The sequence below is a fragment of the Leptinotarsa decemlineata genome, unplaced genomic scaffold (genome assembly GCF_025532065.1).
Source record: "Leptinotarsa decemlineata unplaced genomic scaffold, Ldec_3_MD MMD2_tig00026294_RagTag_RagTag, whole genome shotgun sequence".
Classification (NCBI taxonomy): domain Eukaryota; kingdom Metazoa; phylum Arthropoda; class Insecta; order Coleoptera; family Chrysomelidae; genus Leptinotarsa; species Leptinotarsa decemlineata.
In genome coordinates, this window is record NW_027412674.1 from 99,597 (window position 1) to 122,475 (window position 22,879).

The 22,879-nt window shown below is 34.4% G+C and overlaps 1 protein-coding gene across 2 annotated transcripts in view; it reads left to right on the top strand.

Moving 5' to 3' along the window:
• The first annotated feature begins 694 nt into the window (after positions 1-694).
• dtn (transmembrane protein 132C dtn) overlaps positions 695-22,879 on the top strand; it is a 237,620-nt gene continuing 215,435 nt past the window's right edge. Inside the window, exons 1-2 of one of the 2 annotated variants that reach the window (XM_074180116.1) lie at positions 695-1,213; positions 14,842-15,101. In XM_074180116.1, the coding sequence (XP_074036217.1) occupies positions 1,201-1,213; positions 14,842-15,101 (273 nt within the window). In that variant the 5' untranslated portion in view covers positions 695-1,200. The remainder of the gene's footprint in view (positions 1,214-14,841; positions 15,102-22,879) is intronic. The other variant, XM_074180115.1, reaches the window with a different exon arrangement.

The following is a 22,879-nucleotide window of genomic DNA, read 5'->3' on the forward strand; positions in this document are numbered from 1 at the left end:
TGCTCATAACAGAAAAATTAAATTGGTGTCAATTTTAGTACAGTGAATAAAATGGGGTGAATTATATTGGTGGAAAATTATTTTTCATGATTTTCACTCGGAAAATGAAGGAAAAGTAACATTATTAATGAAAAAAATCGCCACATTTCTAAAGAAAATCAATAATGAAGGCAACTGCTGATTTTGAAACTGAAGATGTTTCTGACACATTGATACTTTGATGTAGACATTTTTAGATTCAACAACAAAAAATAAAATATCAAACGAATTGCTGTGAATATTACAGTTTTTAGGTGTATAAAAAGGGAAATTTTTGAAAAATAAATAATTTTCGGGCCAAATGCTACTTCTTTCGAGTATCTAAACCTCAGAAGAATTTGGAGACCTTTTGACAATGATATTGCGTCAGATATTGCATGACAAATGAAAAATGAGGTCGAGGTTACCTAAAACAAGATCAAAAGCTTATAGTGAGACCTCAAACTTCTTGTTTATCCGGATTCCGCTTTTGATCCTAGTTTTAGTTTCGATTGTTAGTTTATTTTACGTATACTCTCTTATATATGTCTTTCGTAATTCTATAAGCTAGATTTTGTTATAAAATGTTTAACTGAAATACGTTGAATTATAAGTGATATAATTTGAGGTTACAAGTAATTTCCATTAGTTGTCATGTAAGCGAAATAGGCGAATCACTTATTTTCGAACCCTAAAACCGTAACAATAGTCACATTTGAATGTTTAATGATACCCTAGATTACAACATTAAATAGAAGCAACTCGTATTTAACTCACCCCTTATTTCTTGTCTTCAATATGAAGAGACCTTAGGAATGATTTACTTAGGGAATAATTTCTTTTTGAATTATGGAACATGAACTCATTGAAATCACCCACTTTTAGTATATAAACTGAGATCGTTTTTCTTTGGTTTCAGGTTACACAACATGTGTAAACGTCCATTTCGAAAACAAAGACGGTGGTTTCTTCATAAAACAGCAAACAAGGCAGCACTACTCTCTTCCATCCAGTTTGGAAACGTCTACCAGTGGCAGCTCGAGCAACTCGGGAGTGCCCCTTTCCATAGATCGTTTTACGGTGTTCCAGAGTTCACAGCCAATTTCTGTGAGGGCTACTTATGGACCGTTCAGCACAAAACAAACTGTACCAGCACGCTACATAGTTCCCGATCCTTTGCCTATGAATGCCTCAGGTGAGTAGTTTATCACATAACCTCTAAATTGAACGCTTTCCTATCGCAAATCTGACATTTGCCACATTTGAAGTATAGGTTAGTGAGAAACTTGCGACATTCAACTTTTTCAGACTAATTTTAGGTTTGGATCAGATTTCATTATAATACTGGTCAAAAACTTTTTCATCTCGTTCTTGTTCAGCAATATTTTCCAGTAAAAATATAAACCTAAGAAGCAAAGTATAACAAACGATACTACGTGGGTTGAAAAGTCTCTGGCCTATCACATAGATGGCGCTAATATTATTGTATTCACCGCCTTTTCAGTTAGTATTAACCTTTGAAAGAAAGTTGTTGAAATTTCATGATCTTCTATTCATATGTTTGTGAGTTATTGTGCTGAGAGTGACACTACTTTTGTTATTTTAAAAATAATAGATCAAGAACAATTTCGTGTTTTAATTTTACACTGCTTCATGATGGGAAAAAATAGCATTCAAGCGAAGCAATGGCTTGAAAATTGTTATAAGGAATCCGCTCTATCAGAAACAACAATTGAACGTTGGATTACTGACTTAAAACGTGGTCGTAGAGACACCGATGATGCAGAACGCAGTGGACGTCCAAATAAGGCAGTGTAACACCAGAAAACAATAAAAAAACACAAAATCGTTTTGAATGATCGAAAAGTGACCATTATGCCCAAAAATTCACTTGGCAGACTTCAAATGATGACAACAAAATTAACGAAAATCTCATCCAAAAACGAATAACAAACGAAAATACTATTTCCAACTTCAAACACTGAATATATCGACATCAGTCGTTTTGGGATCACGTGAGATACTACTTCGAGATCACACATCCGTTTAAAAAATTAAACTAAATACAAATGATACAAAAACAAATTTCATTATGTTTTGAGAATTGAAAAGTTAATTTAATGAACTAAAACACCTAAATTGGCTAAGAAAGCAGCAGGATAATGAGAATATCTATGATTACTATAAAAAGCTAAAAAAACCGTAAATGAAAAGTTCGAATCAGAAAAGAAAAATTTTTATAGTGATCTTATATTGAATGCTGATAACCCTACAAAAAATTATGGGAGTTAGTGAATTTCAAACTAGATAAAAAGAAAGTTTTGCATAACGAAATCACCATCTGTTTAAATAATGAAATTATTGTAAATAAATGCCACATCGCAAATCTATTCCCAGATTAATTTGCAAACTCATAGAATGATAAATATGCTGCTCAAATGCCTAGTGTCGAAAATTGCACATTACCCGAAACTAATAGTAACTCATTCTTCTACCAACCATATGACCAGAACGAAGTAATGGACATCATTTCAAACCTGAAAAATGAAAACTCCTTAGGATATGACGAGCTACCAACAGTGCTTATCAAAGCCTGTCGGAATGAATTCAGTTTCTATATCACTCAAATTATAAATATGACACTGAGAGTTGCTCAATTTCCAAATATCTTGAAAATAGCAAATCCCCCCCCAATTGAAAAGAAGGGTGACTCTCAACAAATTGAAAACTATAGAGCAATCACGACATTGAGTCCAATAGCCAAAGTAATCGAAAGAGGAATCTATAAACGCATAATACATATTCTCGGTATATTTTTTATGTGAAGAGAACCAAGAAACCATCTTGTGGTGAACCTGCAAAAAACTATGTTCATTCAATTCAACAGTGCACGTAGTAATAAACCAAACCTGGTTAATCAAAATATAAATAACAATCAACGTGAAAAATCAAGCTCAACAAAGTTCTTAGGCATACATCTCGATAATAACATAATGTGGATCGAACAAATAGGTAATACATGTAACAAACTCAAAAAAAGCTGCTTTGCCTTCCTAACAATAAAAAAATCTCTTCATGAATCATCTCTCCTAAAAGTATGTTTCTCCGTAGTCTACTCGACCATATCATTCAACATAATCAGTTTTAGCCTTGCAACTGAGTGGACCAGTCTCCGTTCTCCAAAAACGCATAATAAGAATCATATATAATTTGAAACCTTTTGACTCATGCTGAGAAGTATTTAAACAAAAGGGTATATTGAAATTTTCCTGCATATACCCAAATTTTAAATATATTACTATATATATATATATATATATATATATATATATATATATATATATATATATATATATATATATATATATATATATATACATAATAATAAAGATTGCTATGCTAAAAATTGTGACAAATACAGGTATGAAACAAGAAACTCAGATAACCTTCTCATCGAAAAATTCAACTATACATATTATACAAAATCACCACAACATAATGGACATACACAATAGAATTATATATCAAATAATGTAAAAGAATTATCGCACCCTCTCTTCAAGAAAAATTTTTTTAAAAATGCTGACAATGAATGCTTTCTACAGCCTTGAAAAATTTGTGAACTATTGCAAAAATACCTAATTTATTTTAATACTTGTATGAAGTATGTCTGTTATATGAATATTGTAATTTCAAAATAATTTATTGAATTTCTAATTTTTTTTATTGTTTCGCATAACATTAATAATGTGCTTCTAAGTGTAATATGACATGCCATATACAAGCACAACTTGGCTACAAAAGGTTAATAAAGAATCTGAGTCTGAAAAGTGAAGTTGCGTGGGTTAGCTGACAATGTAAATATATCAAAAGAAGGTGTTGGCTTTATATTGCATGGACATTTGCCTATGAGAAAGCTCTGTTTTCCGAAGGGAAATCCAGAGTGAATATTAAATAGTGTCATTGGAGCGTTTGAAGGCCGCAGTTGCAAACAAATGACTGCATATGGCAAAGAAAAAAAATTTGTTTCAGCAGGACAACGCTCTGTCTCACAAGTCTATCAAAACAATGGCAAAACTACATTAATTGAACTTTGAATTGCTCCCACATCCGCCGTATTCGCCAGATTGTGAAAGTTTCACTCTCTATTTCATATATTTTATCTTCAAATTTGCTACGCTGAACATTAACTTCGAGCGGTTATACCTACAAAGTCGCTTATCTACCTGCTAACTGTATTCCACATGCTGATGCACTCAGGCGATTGCTCTATGAAAGACCGAAACTGTAAACTTCTTGAGTGCCAGAGTATGCGTTCGAAATGATTCATACCGCACATACAGGAACAGTCAAGATGGGAGCTACAGCAAGATCTAGTTTGTGATGGTCATAGCTGAACTCATATATCGAAAAGACAGTTAATCATTGTCCAGCATGTTAGCAAAATAGGAACATGTCAACACAAGCTCTAATTCATACGTGAGGAAATGGAAAATCACTACGGTATTGGTGTTCCATTTCCCGCCATATGGCTGATCTAGGCAATTACTCTTCAATCCATCTTTTCCAATACTCATTAACAATTCGTTGTGACTTACCAATTGAAACTTCAGATTGTTTTCGTCAAATCAGCCTAGAGTACCATCACCACTAGATGATCCCATTATGAAATGACTGGATGTCAAGGTTCTCTACGTCGTCTGGTTCTGTTGAAACTTTGACAATTGGTCGAGCAACTTCAGCATAAACTCTCAGAATAAGATCATCTTCCAGTTCACAGTTTTTCAGAATTATGTAGAAGCAGTTCTTCACACACCCACACTCCTCCCTCGTGACTCGCAGCTGATGGCTTATACTTACGAACAATATGTTTATAAATCATTTCTTCATTGATTTCATTTTGGTTGAGCTGGATTGGCTTTTTTCAATTTTTCAAATGCTCCTCGCACGGTCTTCTGGAAATTATCGAAGCAACGCCATTATTGCAGAATCCATCGTCGGAGAATGTGCATTTTCTAAGTGAATAACTGGGACAGAATATTACACCCTATCGATGCTGTCGTCCCAACCTATCCCTAAAAATCTTGTATAGTGAATTGAAAAGGTAACTATCAGACACAGTGAATCAAAGACAGCCATTTCGATTTTTAAAATATATCCTCCAGTCGGTCTTTCTGAATGTTTTGTCAAGTCATTTACCATTTTCAATTTATATATAAAATAATCTGAAACTGGATTTCATGAAAGTCCGAGTAAAAAATTAATGATGTTTTCGTTCAAATTGATATCTTCAGCAATTCCTTGTGGACGGATGGTGATGACAAGCCTTCTTTGGAGTTTGAAATCTAGTTATCCAATTTGAAGTCTGCCAACTTCTGAACATTTTGTACTCCAATGATTGTCTCAATAGCTTCTTTGGTAGCATCTGTGTTATCAAGGTAGTAGTTAACATAATGTTTTTTGATAATAGCTTCCAATAGGGCCGTGGATGACGTCTGTTGATGTTCTTGATGAATGATGCATATGTTGGTGGCATGTCGCACCAAATATTATAGCTTGCATTACATAGATTTCGCATTCGTTGTCCTTGTTTCCAACTCTCCACAATTTTGTTTCCATTTCCATAATTTTAATTTCCCTAATTTCGCAGCAAAATGCTATTTGCTGTGATATATTTTCGTTTTCTGAATTTCAAAAGATTAGATACAAGGGACTGAAGAAGATCTGGATCATTTTTATTCAGACTTGTGCCATTTTACTTTTCAGTTACATCAAAGACTAGGCGGAGTTTGTCAGGTTTGTTAGAATTCATAACTCCAAAATGAGTCAAATACCAACATCTAGGACCTTAATTGTTTATCTTCTCCTTTGCTCAATACTTCACTCTGAAGTTCTCGTCTTTGTGCATCTGTCTTTCGAAGCATTGACGTCGTCTAAAAGCTGTAGATTTGCTTTCTGGAAAAAATATGTCGCCTTTCTTTGATAAAAGTCCAATTTCAAACCTGCCAGCTACTCTTCGGATTGGTCTTTCCATAATTTCTACGGCTTTCTCTTCTGCTTTGTTTCTTCTGGTTTGTTAAAATGAAACCGCAAATTCATCTGTCATGAACAATTTCTTCAACGTATCGACAGACCTTATACATTCTTCAAAACGTAGCATTCGGCAGAATTAGAAATTCCAGTTCCATATTTATTAGTATTGAATTTTTATGTTTGGAAACTATAACCATTTGCCCATCAAAGACGGGAGTTGTCGGTCTCCCTCTAGGTTCAATTTTCCGATTAGATATTTGTTACTGTGGATCTCTCGTCAATCAATGTGATAGCTTTCAACACTGTTTGAATAAGGTTTGTTGATTTATTTCTTGTTTATAAAAACGACAAAAAATATCAGTACAACAATGAACATCATTGTTCAGTTATAATATTCTCATTTAGTTTTCGGTTTTACTAGTAGAAAGGTTCCACGTCAACAATCTCGTCCATTGGAAGAAAAAAATTGAAGCGATTTTTATTTACGGTGCGATGCGTAACTTTCACGAGACCGAAAGGATTTTCAATGAACTTTTTCCGAATCGTCCTATCTGTAGAAAATATTTGAAGGAACTTATATCCAAATTCACAACTACCGGTAGTGTACATAACAAAAAGACCCCAGGTCATCCGGCCATTCCGGAAGAACAGCAAGTGCAAATAATTGGTGAGATGGTAGTAAATCCTAAACAGTACACTTATTTCGTCGCGATCGTTCGTGAGGTGTCACTTTCTAGTGGAGGCTTTTAAAGAGGAATATATACCATCCATCATCCTGATCGAAGAACAGAATTCTGCGAAATCATGCGGAAATCATTGCAAGGCATCCTACCTATCTCCACAATAATTGTTTTAGTGACGAATGTACTTTTTTTTAAAATCGGCAATGTTCACAGATAAAATTGCCGTTATTGGAGTGATACCAACCCTCACGTTTTCCGGGAAACATGAACACATACCCAATATCCACAAAAAATGGCCGTTTGGGCAAGAATATTGAGAGACCATATTGTAAGACCTCTATTTATTGATCAAAATAAATTCAACAGGGAAACTGTATTCGAATATGCTGGAAACTACTGTTGACCTTCTCATCACTGAAATTGTTGAAGCGAATCCTAATGAATTCGATATGGATATTGTATTCCAACAAGATGGAGCACCACCACATTACTCCAGACGAGTAAGAAACTATTTGGATACTACTTTTCCCGGTCGTTGGATTGGCCGTCGAGGTACTACAGAATGGCCAGCCCGCTCGCCTGATTTGACACCTTTGTACTTTTTTTATGGGGCTATTTGAAGCAAAAGGTGTACAAAACTGTACCTGCTTCAATATTAGATATACGGCAGAGAGTAATGAATATTTGTAGAGATATTAAAGTTACTGTGTTCAAAAATGGTCGACGTGAAATATCGAATAGGCTGTTCATATGTCAAGAAGTTCAAAACAACCATTTCGAGCATCTTCTGAACTGACCTCAAGCTCATTACCCCATATTATGTAGTTAAATGTCAATGTATTCAGGCAATCATTTAAAGTTCTGCCATTTTGTAGTAGTTGAAGATATTGACATTATATTCTAGGGTTGTGAATCATTCGTCAGGAGCTTCAAAAAGATGTGTCATAAGACCTCTCCTTTCCATTTATTTTTTTCCCAGATGGCGCCCAGTTGCCATCTTGAAAGTTTCATCTATCAATTTCACTACAAAATAAAGTATTCATACATTAATTTCATTATCCGAAATTTCAATTTTTTGAGTTAACCGTTCAAAAAATAAAAGTAAATAAATTTCATAATTTTGTGATTAGTTTTGAGGCAGTTTTGCTTTTGTCACCTTGGACCATCTGGTTTTTATGTCATTTAGTGCAACAAGAAAAACAATTGGTTGAATTAAGGCTTGATATCGATGTATTCAAAGGTTTCTCATTTTTTTCCATGTTGATAGTCATACCTCGTCTTTAACCTTGTTGATTTTTGCACTATCGTAGAAAATATATTATGATTTCTTAGACGTTTTTTGTTGTAGCCAGCATGAAAATAAATAAGAAAAACCTAATCATAATCATGATAAGTATTTTATCATGTAAAATAAATTTTGAAATACAATTCTCTCACCCAGACCCTATTTTCATTTCATTAATAGGAAAGTAGGTTCTTGATTACAAATGAAATATAATCCATGGTATTACAAACGTCCCAGGCAACCTATCTATTTTAAAGCAAACAAAACAAAGTCTGTACTCCCGATAGGTATCTTTGTTTTCTTAGACGACGTGATGATGTATTTAGATCATTAATTTTCCTAATCACCTCATAATCTCACCATACTCGTAAATCTTGAAACGCCTATTTTTAGTAAGCTCAAGTTTCAGAGAAGGAAATCTCCGGTATTAATTCAGAAATAGCCTCACTTTTCGGTCAGATAGTGTGGCACAATGTAACAACATGGCTTGATTTTTCTGGAAAGAAATAGGTATCAGTTGTCCTATTCATTCAGTAGTAGTGAATTCATATTTGAAAACGAATGTTCATTGCCCTGTTTTTCATTTAATATCAACAGAAAGACGTTTTTCTATAATCAATTTATTGACAGAAAAATTATTTTCCACACAACAAGTTATTACCACAATCTCTTCTTGATTTCATCGGACACCGTCTACAACACAATCACAACTCAGATTGTAGCAAATTATATATTGTGTACAATAACTATACAGGGTGTTCCTTAAACACATGCTAATATTTAAGGAGGTAATTCCTAGACCCATTTTAAGGAAAAAACGTCCTATGGACGTATGTCCTAAACGCCTTTTGAGATATAGGGTGGCAAAGTTTTCAAAAATAATCAGTTTTTTAATAATAACTGAGATAATTTTGTAGATATGTTTGGCATATTTGGTACATATGTTCCATGCCTCAAGACGCATTTTCTGATGTACAATTTTCTTAATTTTCTCTGCCAGTGGCGTACGTAAGAGTTTTGAAATGTATGTTTTTGGCGAAAAAAATACTACGCAACTGCTTTATCTTGAAATAAAAATTATTTTTAAAATCTCCATACATTTTTGAGAACATTTGATTTGCTGAGTTTTCTTTATCCGACGCATGGTTTTCGCTCAAAAAATTAAAAATCGCTTTACTTAAGGATAAATTCCTTAAAAATCTGATGCGGTATCGTGCATCGACTGAGAGCAAACTAAGAGATCAGATTTGTTGCAAAATAATTGAGGATCTAAAAGGTATTTGTTTGTTGTCAGATGCACTGTTCTCAATTAAAATTACGTCATAACGCAGCACCGCTTAATAATTTTTGAAAACATAAATTTAGTTATCCTGGAATAAATGACGTGTAGCAGAATTTATTTACTGCACCTCTTGGAAATATGGAGTTTGTCGATATGTGATTTCTTTTAAAGATTAAAAGCAGAAAAAACAGCGTACCCACCATAGCAATAAAAAACGAATTCTCTGTATGTACAAACGTCAGTAGCTAATATTGATGTTGGTTTAAAGTAAGGTGTTGGTGTTGAAAACTGTCACAGCGCGTTTTGATTGATTTTGAAGTGTTATTGAAGTTATTTTGGTAGTCCGCTGTTTTTCTGAATATCAGTAAATATGGTAAATTATACGAATGCGGAAATGGCGCAAATGCATTACGTATATGGCCTTGCCGATGGTAATGCAACAGAAGCCAGGCGCATTTATCAGGAAAGATATCCTAATCGTGCCTTACCAGATAGCCAAACCTTTTCAAATATTCATCGTCGACTTGGGGAAACTGGTAGTTTCAAGAAAGGGACTCCGGAAGGTAGAGCTCGTGTAGTAAGAACTCCTGAAATTGAGGAAGCGGTGCTGCAAGAAATTGAGGAACATCCTGAGACGAGTACGAGGAAGATCGCTAGAACTCTGGATATTTGTCATCAAATTGTTTGGCGTATTTTGGTTGATTTTTTGTTATACCCATACCATATTTCAAGAGTGCAGGCATTACTCCCCAGAGATTTTCCACAGCGTGTGAACTTCAGTCAGTGGTATCTACAAAGTATTGCACTAAATCCGCAGTTTGAGACACAAATTTTGTTCACAGACGAAGCAAATTTTTCTTGGAATGCCATTCAAAATTTCCATAACAATCATGTGTGGGCTGAAGAAAATCCCCATGCAATAACCGAAACCCATTTCCAACACCAATTTTCGGTTAATGTATGGGCAGGAGTTATAGGTGATCATCTAATATAGGCCCATTTTTTCTACGCCTTGATGGTCGTTCTTATTTACACTTTTTCGAAGAAGACTTACCTGGGTTATTGGAAGATGAGCCACTTGCGTTAAGGAATCGAATATGGTACATGCACGATGGCGCCCCTGCTCATTTCAGTGTAATTGTCCGAAACCATTTAAATACAGTTTATCCTAGTCGTTGGATAGGTCGCGGAGGACCTCAGCAATGGCCAGCAAGATCCCCCGATCTCAACAGTTTAGATTTTTTTATGGGGTCACCTTAAAACTCTTGTGTATAAAACTCCCGTTAATACTTTAGAAGATTTAAGAGAGCGAATAGTTGCCTCGTATGAAGCTATACGAAATACGCCGGGAATATTTGAACGGGTGCGTAATTCCATGCGTAGAAGGACGGAAGCATGCATACTAAGTGCAGGTGGCCACTTCCAACAATTTCTATAATCAGTTTTGGTATTATTACTTATTAACAAATTTGTGCTATTCGTTTAGACATACTGTCACAAAATAAAATAAAACTCGTTTTTGTGAAAAATTTATTTTTTTTGCAGATTATGTTTTCAAATATTATTAGGGAATTGGTAATGCGTTATGAAGCAATTTTCAGATTCTCATTCATTTTAGAATTGATCTAATTTCTTAATTTGCTTTCTGTCGATTTTTATTTTTTTGAGTGAAAATCATGCGTCGGACAAAGAAATACCAGGAGATCAAATTTTCTCAAAAATAAATGAGGATTTCAAAAATGATTTTATTTTGAAAAGAAAGCATTGGCGTAGTACTTTTTCCCCAAAAATATTCAATGCGAAACCCGTAGGGATGCCACTGTTTGAAAAAATACAAATTTGTGTACATCAGAAAATGCGCCTTGAGGCATGGAACATATGTACCAAATATGCCAAAAATGTCTACAAAATTATCTCAGTTAATATTAAAAAACTGATTATTTTTGAAAATTTTGCCACCCTGTATCTCAAAAGTTAAGGCGTTTAGGACATACGTCCATAGGAAGTTTTTTTCTTAAAATGGGTCTAAGAATTACCTCCTTGAATATTAGCATGTGTTTAAGGAACACCCTGTATGTCCTTCATCATTTCATTCATTTCATCAAATAAAATTTGAATAGTCATCTATTTGAAGTCAGTATGCTATATAATGGGAAAGAATATAATTTGAAATCTTTATTACCTCTCGCTCACAAATGTTGAAAACTCAATTGTGAAATTGAACGGGATATATTTCTGGGAGAGTTTTTGGGAACCAAAAGTTATTGGCTTTATACCTCCACATCTTTCTTTTTTTTCTCAATTGTAAACTTTTACCTATCAACGGCTGGAAGCTGATTCTTAAACTGTAAATTGGAGTACTCAACAACATATTTCAAGTTCGCATATTCTTGAACTTATGATTGGGGTCAATCAAGTAAACAAATTTTTGGAATGTAGTCAGATACAAGATACGTGTAAGTATCGTATAACTGGCGTTGTTTTGATCAGTAAAATTTTGAACCTCTGGCGTAAAATTAAAACACTTTTCCCTGACCAGAACAAAAATGCTGTTTCTCGACATACGTTTCGCTAACCAAGTTGGCATCATCAAGAGATGACTAAAACTACTCTTACGAGCTATATTATTGTTTTTATATGCTTCTACAAGAATCATTACCTTGCATAATGAGATCCATTGAACTAAATCCTAGTATTTTGTTATGGTCCGAGTGTTATTCACTACCTGACTGATACCTAATCTTTGCCTTTTTCACCTGTGATTACGAATCAGTGCGAACAATGAGCTATAAGGAATGGGATAAAGATCCCAACCAAAACAGGTAAAAAGTGAGCCAAAAATATCAGCACCAAAAGTATATCTACAAGTGCAGATATGTTGAACTAAGAATCTGTCTATGAAAATTTTGAGAAAAGAGAAAATATTTGAATAGGAAGAGATTGTTCGGGTAAACTAGAACATATCTTTGGAATGACTATAAAGTCCAGATTGAAATGAGGAGAGATTTTATTAACAGGTTTCACTAAACAAGTAACACCTTGTTGAGAAAAAGAGTCTTTCTGAGCAATGCCAGAAATAGAGACAGATATCTTATCGAGAGATAAACCTATACGGTGAGCACATTTTGAGGAGATAAAATTAGACTGGCTTGCACTGTCTAGGACAGCTCTAACTTTATGAAATTTTTCATGTTTTCCTTTGACTTGAATTACAGCAGTAGAGAGAAGGACAGTAGAATTACAATGAGACAAGAGATTGACACGAGGTTGAGAATATTCAGGATTATCTGATAAGCAAACAGCATTTGAGGTACAAGGTTGATCATTATTACAAATGACTGGGGGTTGAGAAAAATTTTCAAAACGTGTGTAGTGTGTAGACACTACACACTACAAAACGTGTGTAGTGTCTACCAGAACATTTCTTGCACATAGTGGTAGTAGAGCAAACCTAAGAATTATGGCGTAAACCTAGGCAATTAGAACACCAATTTTGAGATTTAACCAAAGAATATCTTTCTTTGAGAGATTGAGCTGAAAAGGAAGGACAATTATAAATCAAATGTGTCTAAACATTTGGATGTTCGGAATACGACGATTCAGGTATAGCTCAACATACATATTCCTTGGCAAAGGAGGATTTCTATTTGATTTTTCATAACTAAATAGCATATCAGTCCTATCATCATTTGAATATATCTTTGATATGTTCATAAACGTCTGACAGTTCTCAACAGATATCAAAAATGCTTTTATTTTTCCTACCATAGAAACCAAGCAAAGCCTACGCGTTTAGGATGGTAAATGAATTGAGATGCTATTTGATCATACCAAATTATACAATAATAGAATTTTGAGCAAAAACTAATATTTTCGTTACTTCCAGGATTGAGAATTATAAAAATATTACGAATTATAATTGATTAGGGTACCTACCTGTCGAATTTATTGGGTTGTTTGAATTATATTTTGAAGAAATTGAAAAAAATTAAAGAAGTAACGACAGGACCGTAATTTAAAATTGTTGTCACTGAGATGGTAGTTATTTCAAATAAAACGCTATAAAAATATCAAATGTGATATACTCTTGGAAGGTGAATTTATTGCTTTATCAATATCTGTAGTAAAAAAGACAGATCTGTATTGAAAACAAATAAGTTGATGACTATGTTGACATGAAACGTTTTATCGAATATTTATTATTACATACAAAGTCATTTGACATACTGCCTAATAGGATGGGGAGGAGTATCCAAAACTTACCTCTATCCATTGAACGTAATACAGAGGAAATTCTTGAAACTAATGTTGAACAAGTCTCTCCGCTATAGTAGTGACAAGTTGTATGAGGAATCTGGTATGTTCGACCTAAGACAATTATTTTATAAGACACTTGTGCTAAATCAATTCAAGGAAAAGAGAAAACTAAGTCGGCCGAGCCATGAGTATATCACACGCCACAAAAATAAATATATCATACCATATGCATCCAAGAATGTAGATCAGAGGTCCTATAATTTTCTGGGACCAACTGTATTCAACTCCCTACCAGATAGCATACATTCCCTAGAATCATTTTCACATCTGAAAAAAGCGGTCGATAAATTTATTAGAAGCCAACCTCGTGAGAAAATTGGTCAAATATTTGATGATGCCATTTGAAATGTTCTATTTAAATTAAAAAAAAAGTACTCACCGTTACGCTCTCGTAAGACAATTTCCAACTTGTAAGAAATTTTATTTACACCTCCCATGTGATCTATATCATCCTTACACTTCTCCAATTGTTTTGTGATCCGAGTGATTTTTCTTATACATGTGAAAGGTCACGACTTACTGTTTTTGCTGACTAGTTAGAAACAAAACTTAGGAACTATCTTTGGGTGATCAGCAGAACGTAAGTGTACTCTTATAACACAAGTTATTCCAATATTTCGATAAAGTTTATTATCATTATTAAGGAAGAGCTACAAAAAAATATGATGCAATAATATACATTTTGTTACAAAAAAGGCTCAACTTACTATTGGTGCGGATGGCCGTGTCAAAAAGAATGTTACATTTAAATAGTTGAAATATGTCAATAAAATAAAACAAGTTACCAGATTAATCAGGTCATGGGAGTTTCGTTCGAATTGAAAATGGAATATGTTTATGAGGTATCTGTTCTTGGAAAGAAGTATTTTTGGCTTTCTACTTCTCCAACAATAAACAAAAATGTGGGAAACTTTCGAAGAAAAAAAAAGTATCTACAAAAAAACTCTTTTTGAAGATATGTGATGCATACGAGTACACAGAAGTTTGTTTCACATACAAACTGAAAAAAAAACCTTTCGAAACAACTACTTTCACATGAACATCGAATCACACGAAAGGAAAAAATCCTTCCGTGTTTGAATTTCTTCTTCACTGAATGTGATTTTTTCCTAAACAATCCAAGAAAACTACCCGCTTCCTTGAGATCACCATAAAAGACACGTTCGAAATCAGATTTTTTATACAAAAAAAATCTGTCGCATTCTGATATGAATTGTTTTTAGTTCCAGCGATCGATCTCCAAGACCAAGTAACACACCATCTGGACATGTCCGCTCATATTGTTCGAAACGAGGTACCTCGAGACTCTCCCGTTTTGCGCGTTCTTTTCCACACCGGAACTGATCCAGGTGGTAGGCGACAGGTTTTACTCGCCCGACATCACCAAAGGGTTTGCATAGTCCTTCACGCGACCATGGGGACGAATAGTCCACTTTACGCAGCATGTAGTCCCGATGGAGAAGACGGGGTTTGTCTAGCTCAGGTAAGAAATGAAGTACAATAAAGAATATTCTGTAGACAGCAAACAGATAGCATAATAAACATCAACACATTATAGTTTTGGGACATGTAGTTTGAAGTGTTCTTGATAATATTTTAAATAGTTATCACAGAAAATATTTGTGGAAATTGTACCAACACGTATTGCATTTTTTTTTTGGTTTTCTCTATAGAAATGATGTTTTTAAAAATGTAGTTCAGTTTTCAAAATACGATACATTTCTCTTCATTTGAAAAAAAGAACGTTTCAAATGTGTATTGTTTCGTAGTTGAATACTACGCCTATTTTTCTACCAAGCAAACTATGTATGAATTAAAGGGGTTATATTCTTAGGAGTGATTAATTTGTTGGAAAGAAAGTTTTTGGCTTTCTACTACTCCATCTTGATACAAAAAAAGGAGATGTGGGAATCTTCCAAAAAAAAGGAAGGAAGTAATCAATTTGAAAATAAGTAACTCTATACATGGATATGTAGATCATGCAAAGAAGTAACTTTCAGACACAAACCGGAAGAAAGTCCTCCTGAAACAGCTACTTTCATAAAAACATTGAATTACACGAAAGAAAAAAAATTCTTTCGAAACAAATACTCTTATATGAGCACTGAATTATACAGAAGATACTTTTCTCTACTCAGTTTGTATTCCAAACATTCGTTACGGATCAAAATCAGATATCATTCGCATGATTTCTACTTTAAATTAATGGTAACAAATTGCACTTACATGGAACACTGTCATCCTCACTGGTATACATCGATGTTTCGCCGTAAGACACTTGCCTTGAGGCTTTTCAGTACCAAATTGGATAACATTATAGAAAATACACATAATTCATTCATTAATTACGATTTTTATTGTCACGGAATTAGCTTGAACTGCTTATGTCATCGATGACATCGTAATGACATTCATTCACCTATTTGATTTAATCCTAGCCAAGAGGAATCTTATTTGAATTGAAGGGGTTATATTTTTAGGAGTGATTAATTTGTGGGAAATAAGTTTTAGGCTATAATTGGTTCAGAAATAAAATTGGTCGAATACAATCTCAAAAGTAGTAAAATTATCTATAAGTATACATTGTTCTGAAAAGTTCTTAGGCTATATTTATATAATAATTACAAAATTTCATTTTATTATTCAATATAGTTGCTTTCGAAGGAGATACAAAGATTATAGCGATTTTTCGATACCATTTTTATTGTACGATTTATCTGTAACCGTTCAATGGGTCTCAGTTTTGACAATCACCTCTTCATCTGAATTTCTTTCCAACGAACATTCTCTTAAAATCTGAGAAAAAGTCGCTGGGGGCTAGATCTAGAAAATACGGTAGATACAGAAACAATTTGGAGCCCAATTCATGCAATTTTGCCACCGTTGGTGGCAAAAATTGATTGGTGACACGATGCTTTGTCTTGATGGAATAGCACTGTTTTTTCAAATGGGACCATTCTTCAAACGCTCCAACGAACAAACTTCTAACGGCAAACCTTGGTTCAACAAAGATTGCTGAATTTCTTTTCAACGAGCATTCTCTTGAAGTCTGAGAATAGGAAAAAGTCGCTGGGGGCTAGATCTGGAAAATGCGGTGGATGTAGAACCAATTCGAAGCCTAATACATGCAAATTTGCCACGGTTTTCATTGATTGGTGGTGACACTTTGCATTGTCTTGATGAAATAGCACTTTTTTTTCAAATGAGACCATTTTTTCGCGATTCCGTTCTTCAAGCGCTCCAACGAACGAACTTCTAACGGCAAACGTTGGTTCAACAAAGTTTGCTGAATTTTTTTCCAACGAACATTCTCTTAAGGTCTGAGAATAGGAAAAAGTCGCTGGGGGCTATACCTGGAGAATGCGGAGGATGCGGAAGCAATTCGAAGCCCAATACATGAAATTTTGCCACCTTTTTCATCGTTTGATGCCACGGTGCATTGCCTTGATGAAATAGCACATTTTTTTCAAATGGTAACATTTTTTAGCGATGTCGTCCTTTAAACGCTCCAACGAACAAGCTTCTAACTTCAAACCTTGGTTCAACAAAGATGGCGAGGAAGCTGTCGCCTTCAAAAATCTCACCCACCGGCAATGGCGCAAAAATCCCGGTGCCGAAAACAGAGAATAAGGTATAAATTGCTTGTAAATCCCAACGGGTCTAGATCCTTCTGGTCGATAGCTAAAACTTTACAAAATCCACAATTCCACCACCAACACAAGCGGATGGTTCAAATGCAACAACATCCATAGAAAAATCAATTCTACTAGGTGAACAATTTGCCTCCCATACTAGAATCCATTATGCCAGAAATTACTTTTCGACAACGTCTAGTCAGGCGAATTTTGAAATAGCTTAATGTTAACAAGGCGTCTGATCCTGATGAAGTGCCAGTCATCGTACTTAAAAACTCGGAACAGTATTTTGCAGACATTTCAACCTGTACTACGAGAAAGAAGTTTATCCTTCTCGTTGAAAGATTGCTCGCATTCAGCCTATTCCCCAAAAAGGCAAGAACAATCTTCCATCTGCTATCAAAGACATAAAAAATCATGGAGAAAGCCGTAAACCACCATATTCTTGAATATTAGGAAGGCTTCAACATCTTGATCTATTGTATGTCACTCATATTTGGAATAACGCAGTCGAGAAACATGGAGAGTCAAAAGCTGTTGCGCTTGATAGTTCTAAGACCTTTGACCGTGTTTGCTGGTTTGCTGACCAAACTTCGATGCTATGGCTTGTCAGATCATTTTTCAGTATGGCTCTCCAGCTTCCTCAAAAAGCGTTTCCTGCAAGTGGCCGTCGATGGATATCTCTCGGATATTTCAACCATTAATGCTGGTGTTCCCCAGTGTTCCATATTGTCTCCAACCCTTTTTTTATTGTATTGTCTCGTCATTCCATTTGGATTCCAGAAAATCGGCTGCACATCTTCACCGGCACCAGAGGTTGGATTAATAAGGATGTAGAGGTGTTTTGCATTGTGGTGCAGGTTCAATTCAATGCCACGAAAACCTAGGTATCGCTTTTCTTCAAAAAGATAAATGTCTCCTAACCGGATATAATAATGTCAGGATAGGCAATTCTGCTTTCTGCTTCGATAAGTTTGTTGGGAGTTAAAATGGACACCAATATGTTTTGGCACAATCATTTCGCTGGAATTGCAAAAGCTGCTTCTCAAAAGGTTGGAACACTGTTCCGAACTAGAAAACTGTACACACACACACACACACACATCAGAAATGTTTGATGCTTTATAAAGCTCAGATCAGACCTTCTTTGGAGTATTGTTCTCATGTATGGAGTTCCGCCCATAAGCATACTCTGAAGCTATTGGATTCCATTCATAAAAGAGCTATCCGTCTGATTGGAGCAGCAAACATTACTTGTAACCTTGACCGTCTGGAATATCGAAGAAAGGTTGGAGATTTGTCTCTCTTTTACTCTCTTTAACACGGGAGGTGTTCAAGGGACTTGGCACATTTGATTCCACCAAGAGCGGTACATATCAGAAATATCCGACGGACTGTGGCTGCTCGTCGTTTTGAGGTACGACTCATTACACTTCTAACTCAACTGTTTAAGAACTCTTCCATTTGGAGAACTGCGTTCATGTTGAATACACTTTCTGAGAACGTTTTTGCAAACGAATTTATCTCCAGCGATTCAAATCCAACGTGAATCGCTATTTTCGCACAGGCACCGCTCTTAGAGCGCCTTGGGGACTTTCCTGTAGTGCTTGTGTTTTGTCCTTGAAGAAAAATTTTATTAATAGGCTCTACAAAGTATGTCAACGCTTATTATTGTTTCTTGAAAGTGAGGTAGACCGGGTAAATGGCTTGTTTTCGAAGTTTTTTGAAAATAAACTATGTCGAAGAGATATACGTAATAACGAAATTCAAAATATTCATCTCTGTGCTAGCTGTTTGGTGGATATTTAACCTTCCATATTCTGGGAAATGAACAAAGCTCAATCGATAAAGAATCTGCTAAAGTGTAATAAAGAGGAAACTAAAAAGTTCACCACAAAAATTTACTGCATAATGTGAGACTGAAAAGTTCAATGAGTCAGTAACCTAGCGAACTCACAAATTTTGACTAAAAATGGAATAATATATAGAAAAAAATTAATTTATTTGCTAAGCTTCCTTTAGATTTAGATGGTTGATGTTTCGATAAGTGATTCTCTTCTGTTCGGTTTGGTTTCATATTTCCGTTTTAAAATTCTCGCCTCAGCAATAGCAACCGTATATGATCCATTTTTTCAGAGCTGTTCGAAATACACATCAATCGTTTTTTCACCAGTATACTCGAGTTTTATTTATGTCAGAAGCGATCCCAGTATACTGATAGTTCTAAAAGTTATTCTTACATCATATTTGTAATCGATTCGTTGCAATTTTTTGGACAAACCAGGAACATAAGGTAAGTTGTCAGATACGTGTTTGCTATTGGATTTGTGTTGATTTTTCATATGTATATGTGGTTTACAATCTTTACCAATTTCACTGAGTGCATTTCTACAAATTGTTTCGGATACGCGTTTTTCTCCAAAACGGTTTCATTATCAGTTACTTTCGCTTCTAGATTACGAACTGAATTGCAGACTATCTTAGCTCTATCAAACAAACATCGGACTCAAACTTTTTTATCACTATCGTAATGATTATACTTATATCTAACAGCTAACTTAAATATCAAAAACTTATAACTAAACTGTTCCAGATTTGATATAAGAACAACTTCTAGTTCTTCTAATACATTGAGATCTTCTCAGACAAACAATTGAAAATGGAAACAGTGTATAAATAACATATTTCTGTGACAAGTTACCTAGGTAAAAATTTACGAAAAAAATGAGGTATCAAAGAATCCGCATGTATTCTTCAGTAGGTAACAATAGCTCTTTTAAAATAGATCATACCTGATTGCTATTGCTGAGGCGAGAAGTTGAAAATGGAAATGAATTCTCGGGAGACACCTTATACCTATGTGAATTAACCTAGACTCTCCTATGATACAGCTAGATATTTCATTCTTTAGATAGTTCATTTTATCATGACATCAGTAGATAAACTGAAAACCCTTCTGCTTTATCTTTGAACTTACACGATGAATATAGTGTTCCACGGGTATTTAGTGTGATTTTGATTTGTTATTATGCTGTAGTTTTCATAAAATTGAATATTTTCAAATTGAAAGGGGTATATTTTCAGCTGAGATTAATTTTTGGGAAAGAAAGGTTTTGGCTTCCTATTTCTCCATCTTTATACAAAAAAACGTGGGAATATTCCAAAGATGGGAAGGAAGCAATCAATTTTAAGAAATTAATTCTATGCAAAGATCTGTAGATCATACAAAAAAGTAACAGACACAAACTGGAAAAAGTCCTCTCGAAACAGATACGAAACAGATATAAACATTGAATTACAAAAAAAAATACTTTTGAAACAAATACTTCTATATGAACATTGAATCATAAAACAATTTTCTCTGTTCAGTTTGTATTCCAACCATTCGTTATGGAATTGAATCAGATATCATTCACAGGATTGCTACACAATATATCATGAGAAAGAGTTGAAATTTCACTTACATGGAACAGTGTCATCCTAACTAGTGGACATCCCATGTTTCGGCTTAAGACACCTTGCCTTATCGCCTCTTCAGCACTAAATCTGGTTAACATCATCAGATGAAGCACTCAATTCACCCATCAAATCAAGACTTCGTGTCATGAATGAGTTTAATCTACTCATGTCATCGATGATAGTACGTTATGACATTCATTCGCTCATTCGGCCATAATAATCTTGTTTAAGTTGAAAGGGGTATATTTTTGGGAATAAAAGGTTTTGAATTTTCACCAAAGGTGGAGAAGTAGGAAACTAGATCCTTTTTTCTTAATATTTTCATTTGTACATATATCTCATATTTATTCAGTTTCACATTTTTTAGTGATTTTCCACAAAAAATATCTTATTTCACATGAACAACATACTCATACATACAGTGTGTAAAAGCCAAATGGAATAAATTAATTGATTCGGTTACGATACATATTTCAACAAAATTCGGAAATATTTCAAATTTAAATTATAATTTGACGTACTTCAACGAAAAAATGCTACCCCCATAGTAAAAATATTAAAAGAAAAAAATAAAATGCTTTCCTATAAAATGATACCTACTCCGGAGCTCATGGAAGACGATTTTGATAGAACTTATTTTTGTGAGCAAATGCTGGACATGTTGGATAACAATATTATCCAATTGGAAAACGTTACGTTTTCTGATGAGTTTACTTTGCCTCTTAACGGTCATCCTAATCGGCAAAATTGCCGCTACTGGTCAACGAAAAATCCTCACTGGATGAGAGAAGAACACACGCAATAACTCTCAAAACGTTAATGCTTGGGCAGGGATTGTAAAAAACCATATGATTGGTCCATTTTTCAGTGAGGGCAACTTGAATGGCGATAATTATTTAGCAATTATCTGGCAAATTAATGTCCGGCAATACCCTCGATACAACATTTTCCAATCCGTGGATAGGGAGACAAAAATCGATTGAATGGCCAGCGGGATCACCTGACCTTTCATCATTAGAATTCTTTTTATGGGGATATTTAAAGAGCAATGTGTACAAAACTAAACCTTCAGATTTAAATGACTTAAAAGAACGAATAACGATTGCGATTATGTCGGTCACGTCTGACATGGTAAATAATGTTAGAACACAGTTTAATTTGAGATTAGCATGTTGCCAAGACGTTCGCGGTGAACATTTTGAACATCTACTTCGTTAACATCCATAGTTTTTTTTTCGTATTCTATATTTCATTACATTTTGCATTACATTTTAGTTTTTGAGTGTAATTGTATCAAATTTCGGAAACCAACATGATTTTAATGTATTCTGTCTCAATTGTTGCAATCAGCTTGAAAGCGATAACATTTTTGAATAGAGAATCGAGTGACCTTTCAAACGATATATCACAAACGATATGTCGGCGAACAAGGAAAAACAATAAAAATAGATTCCCTGAGAGAAATCAAATACTTGGACGTCTACTTAGATAGAAACTTAAGGTGGGACTCTCGTATAAAATATACTATAAAAAAACTGCAAACAATGCTTCACAACTTCCGTTCCTTGAAAAATTACTTACCCCACAAAGAACTTAATCAATTATATAGTTCCCTAGTAGAGAGCCATTTGAGATATTGTATAACAGCATGGGGATTAGCTCTGCGTGTACACCTCAATCTGTTAGAGGTATTACAAAAGAGATTCATGAACTTGATCATGTCTAGAAATTCACGTTTCTCGTCAGATCTCCAGTGTGAAGTTATGGATATGAGACAATTATATTACTATTGTACAAACGTGATTTATCATTTCAGCAAAAATAAAGCATCATCACGAAACCACGACTATAACACACGACATCGCGACCAATTAACCTATCCTACTGTTAAAAAGTTAATTTCACAAAGAGCATATTCTTTCATGGCAACTAAATTATATAACACCGTACCTCACAAAATAAAAAATTCTTATTCCAAACCAATATTCAAAAAACAAATAAGAAAACACATTCTCGAAAAAGATAGACAATTTTAAAAAATCTGTTAGAGTGAAATAAGTTAGTCTTAGGTCAAATTTATCCCAAAGTTGTATCATACTGTATTGTAAGTAGTATAATCTTAGCCATATTGCCTAAGATTTCATCTATTTGTACATTAATATTTTAT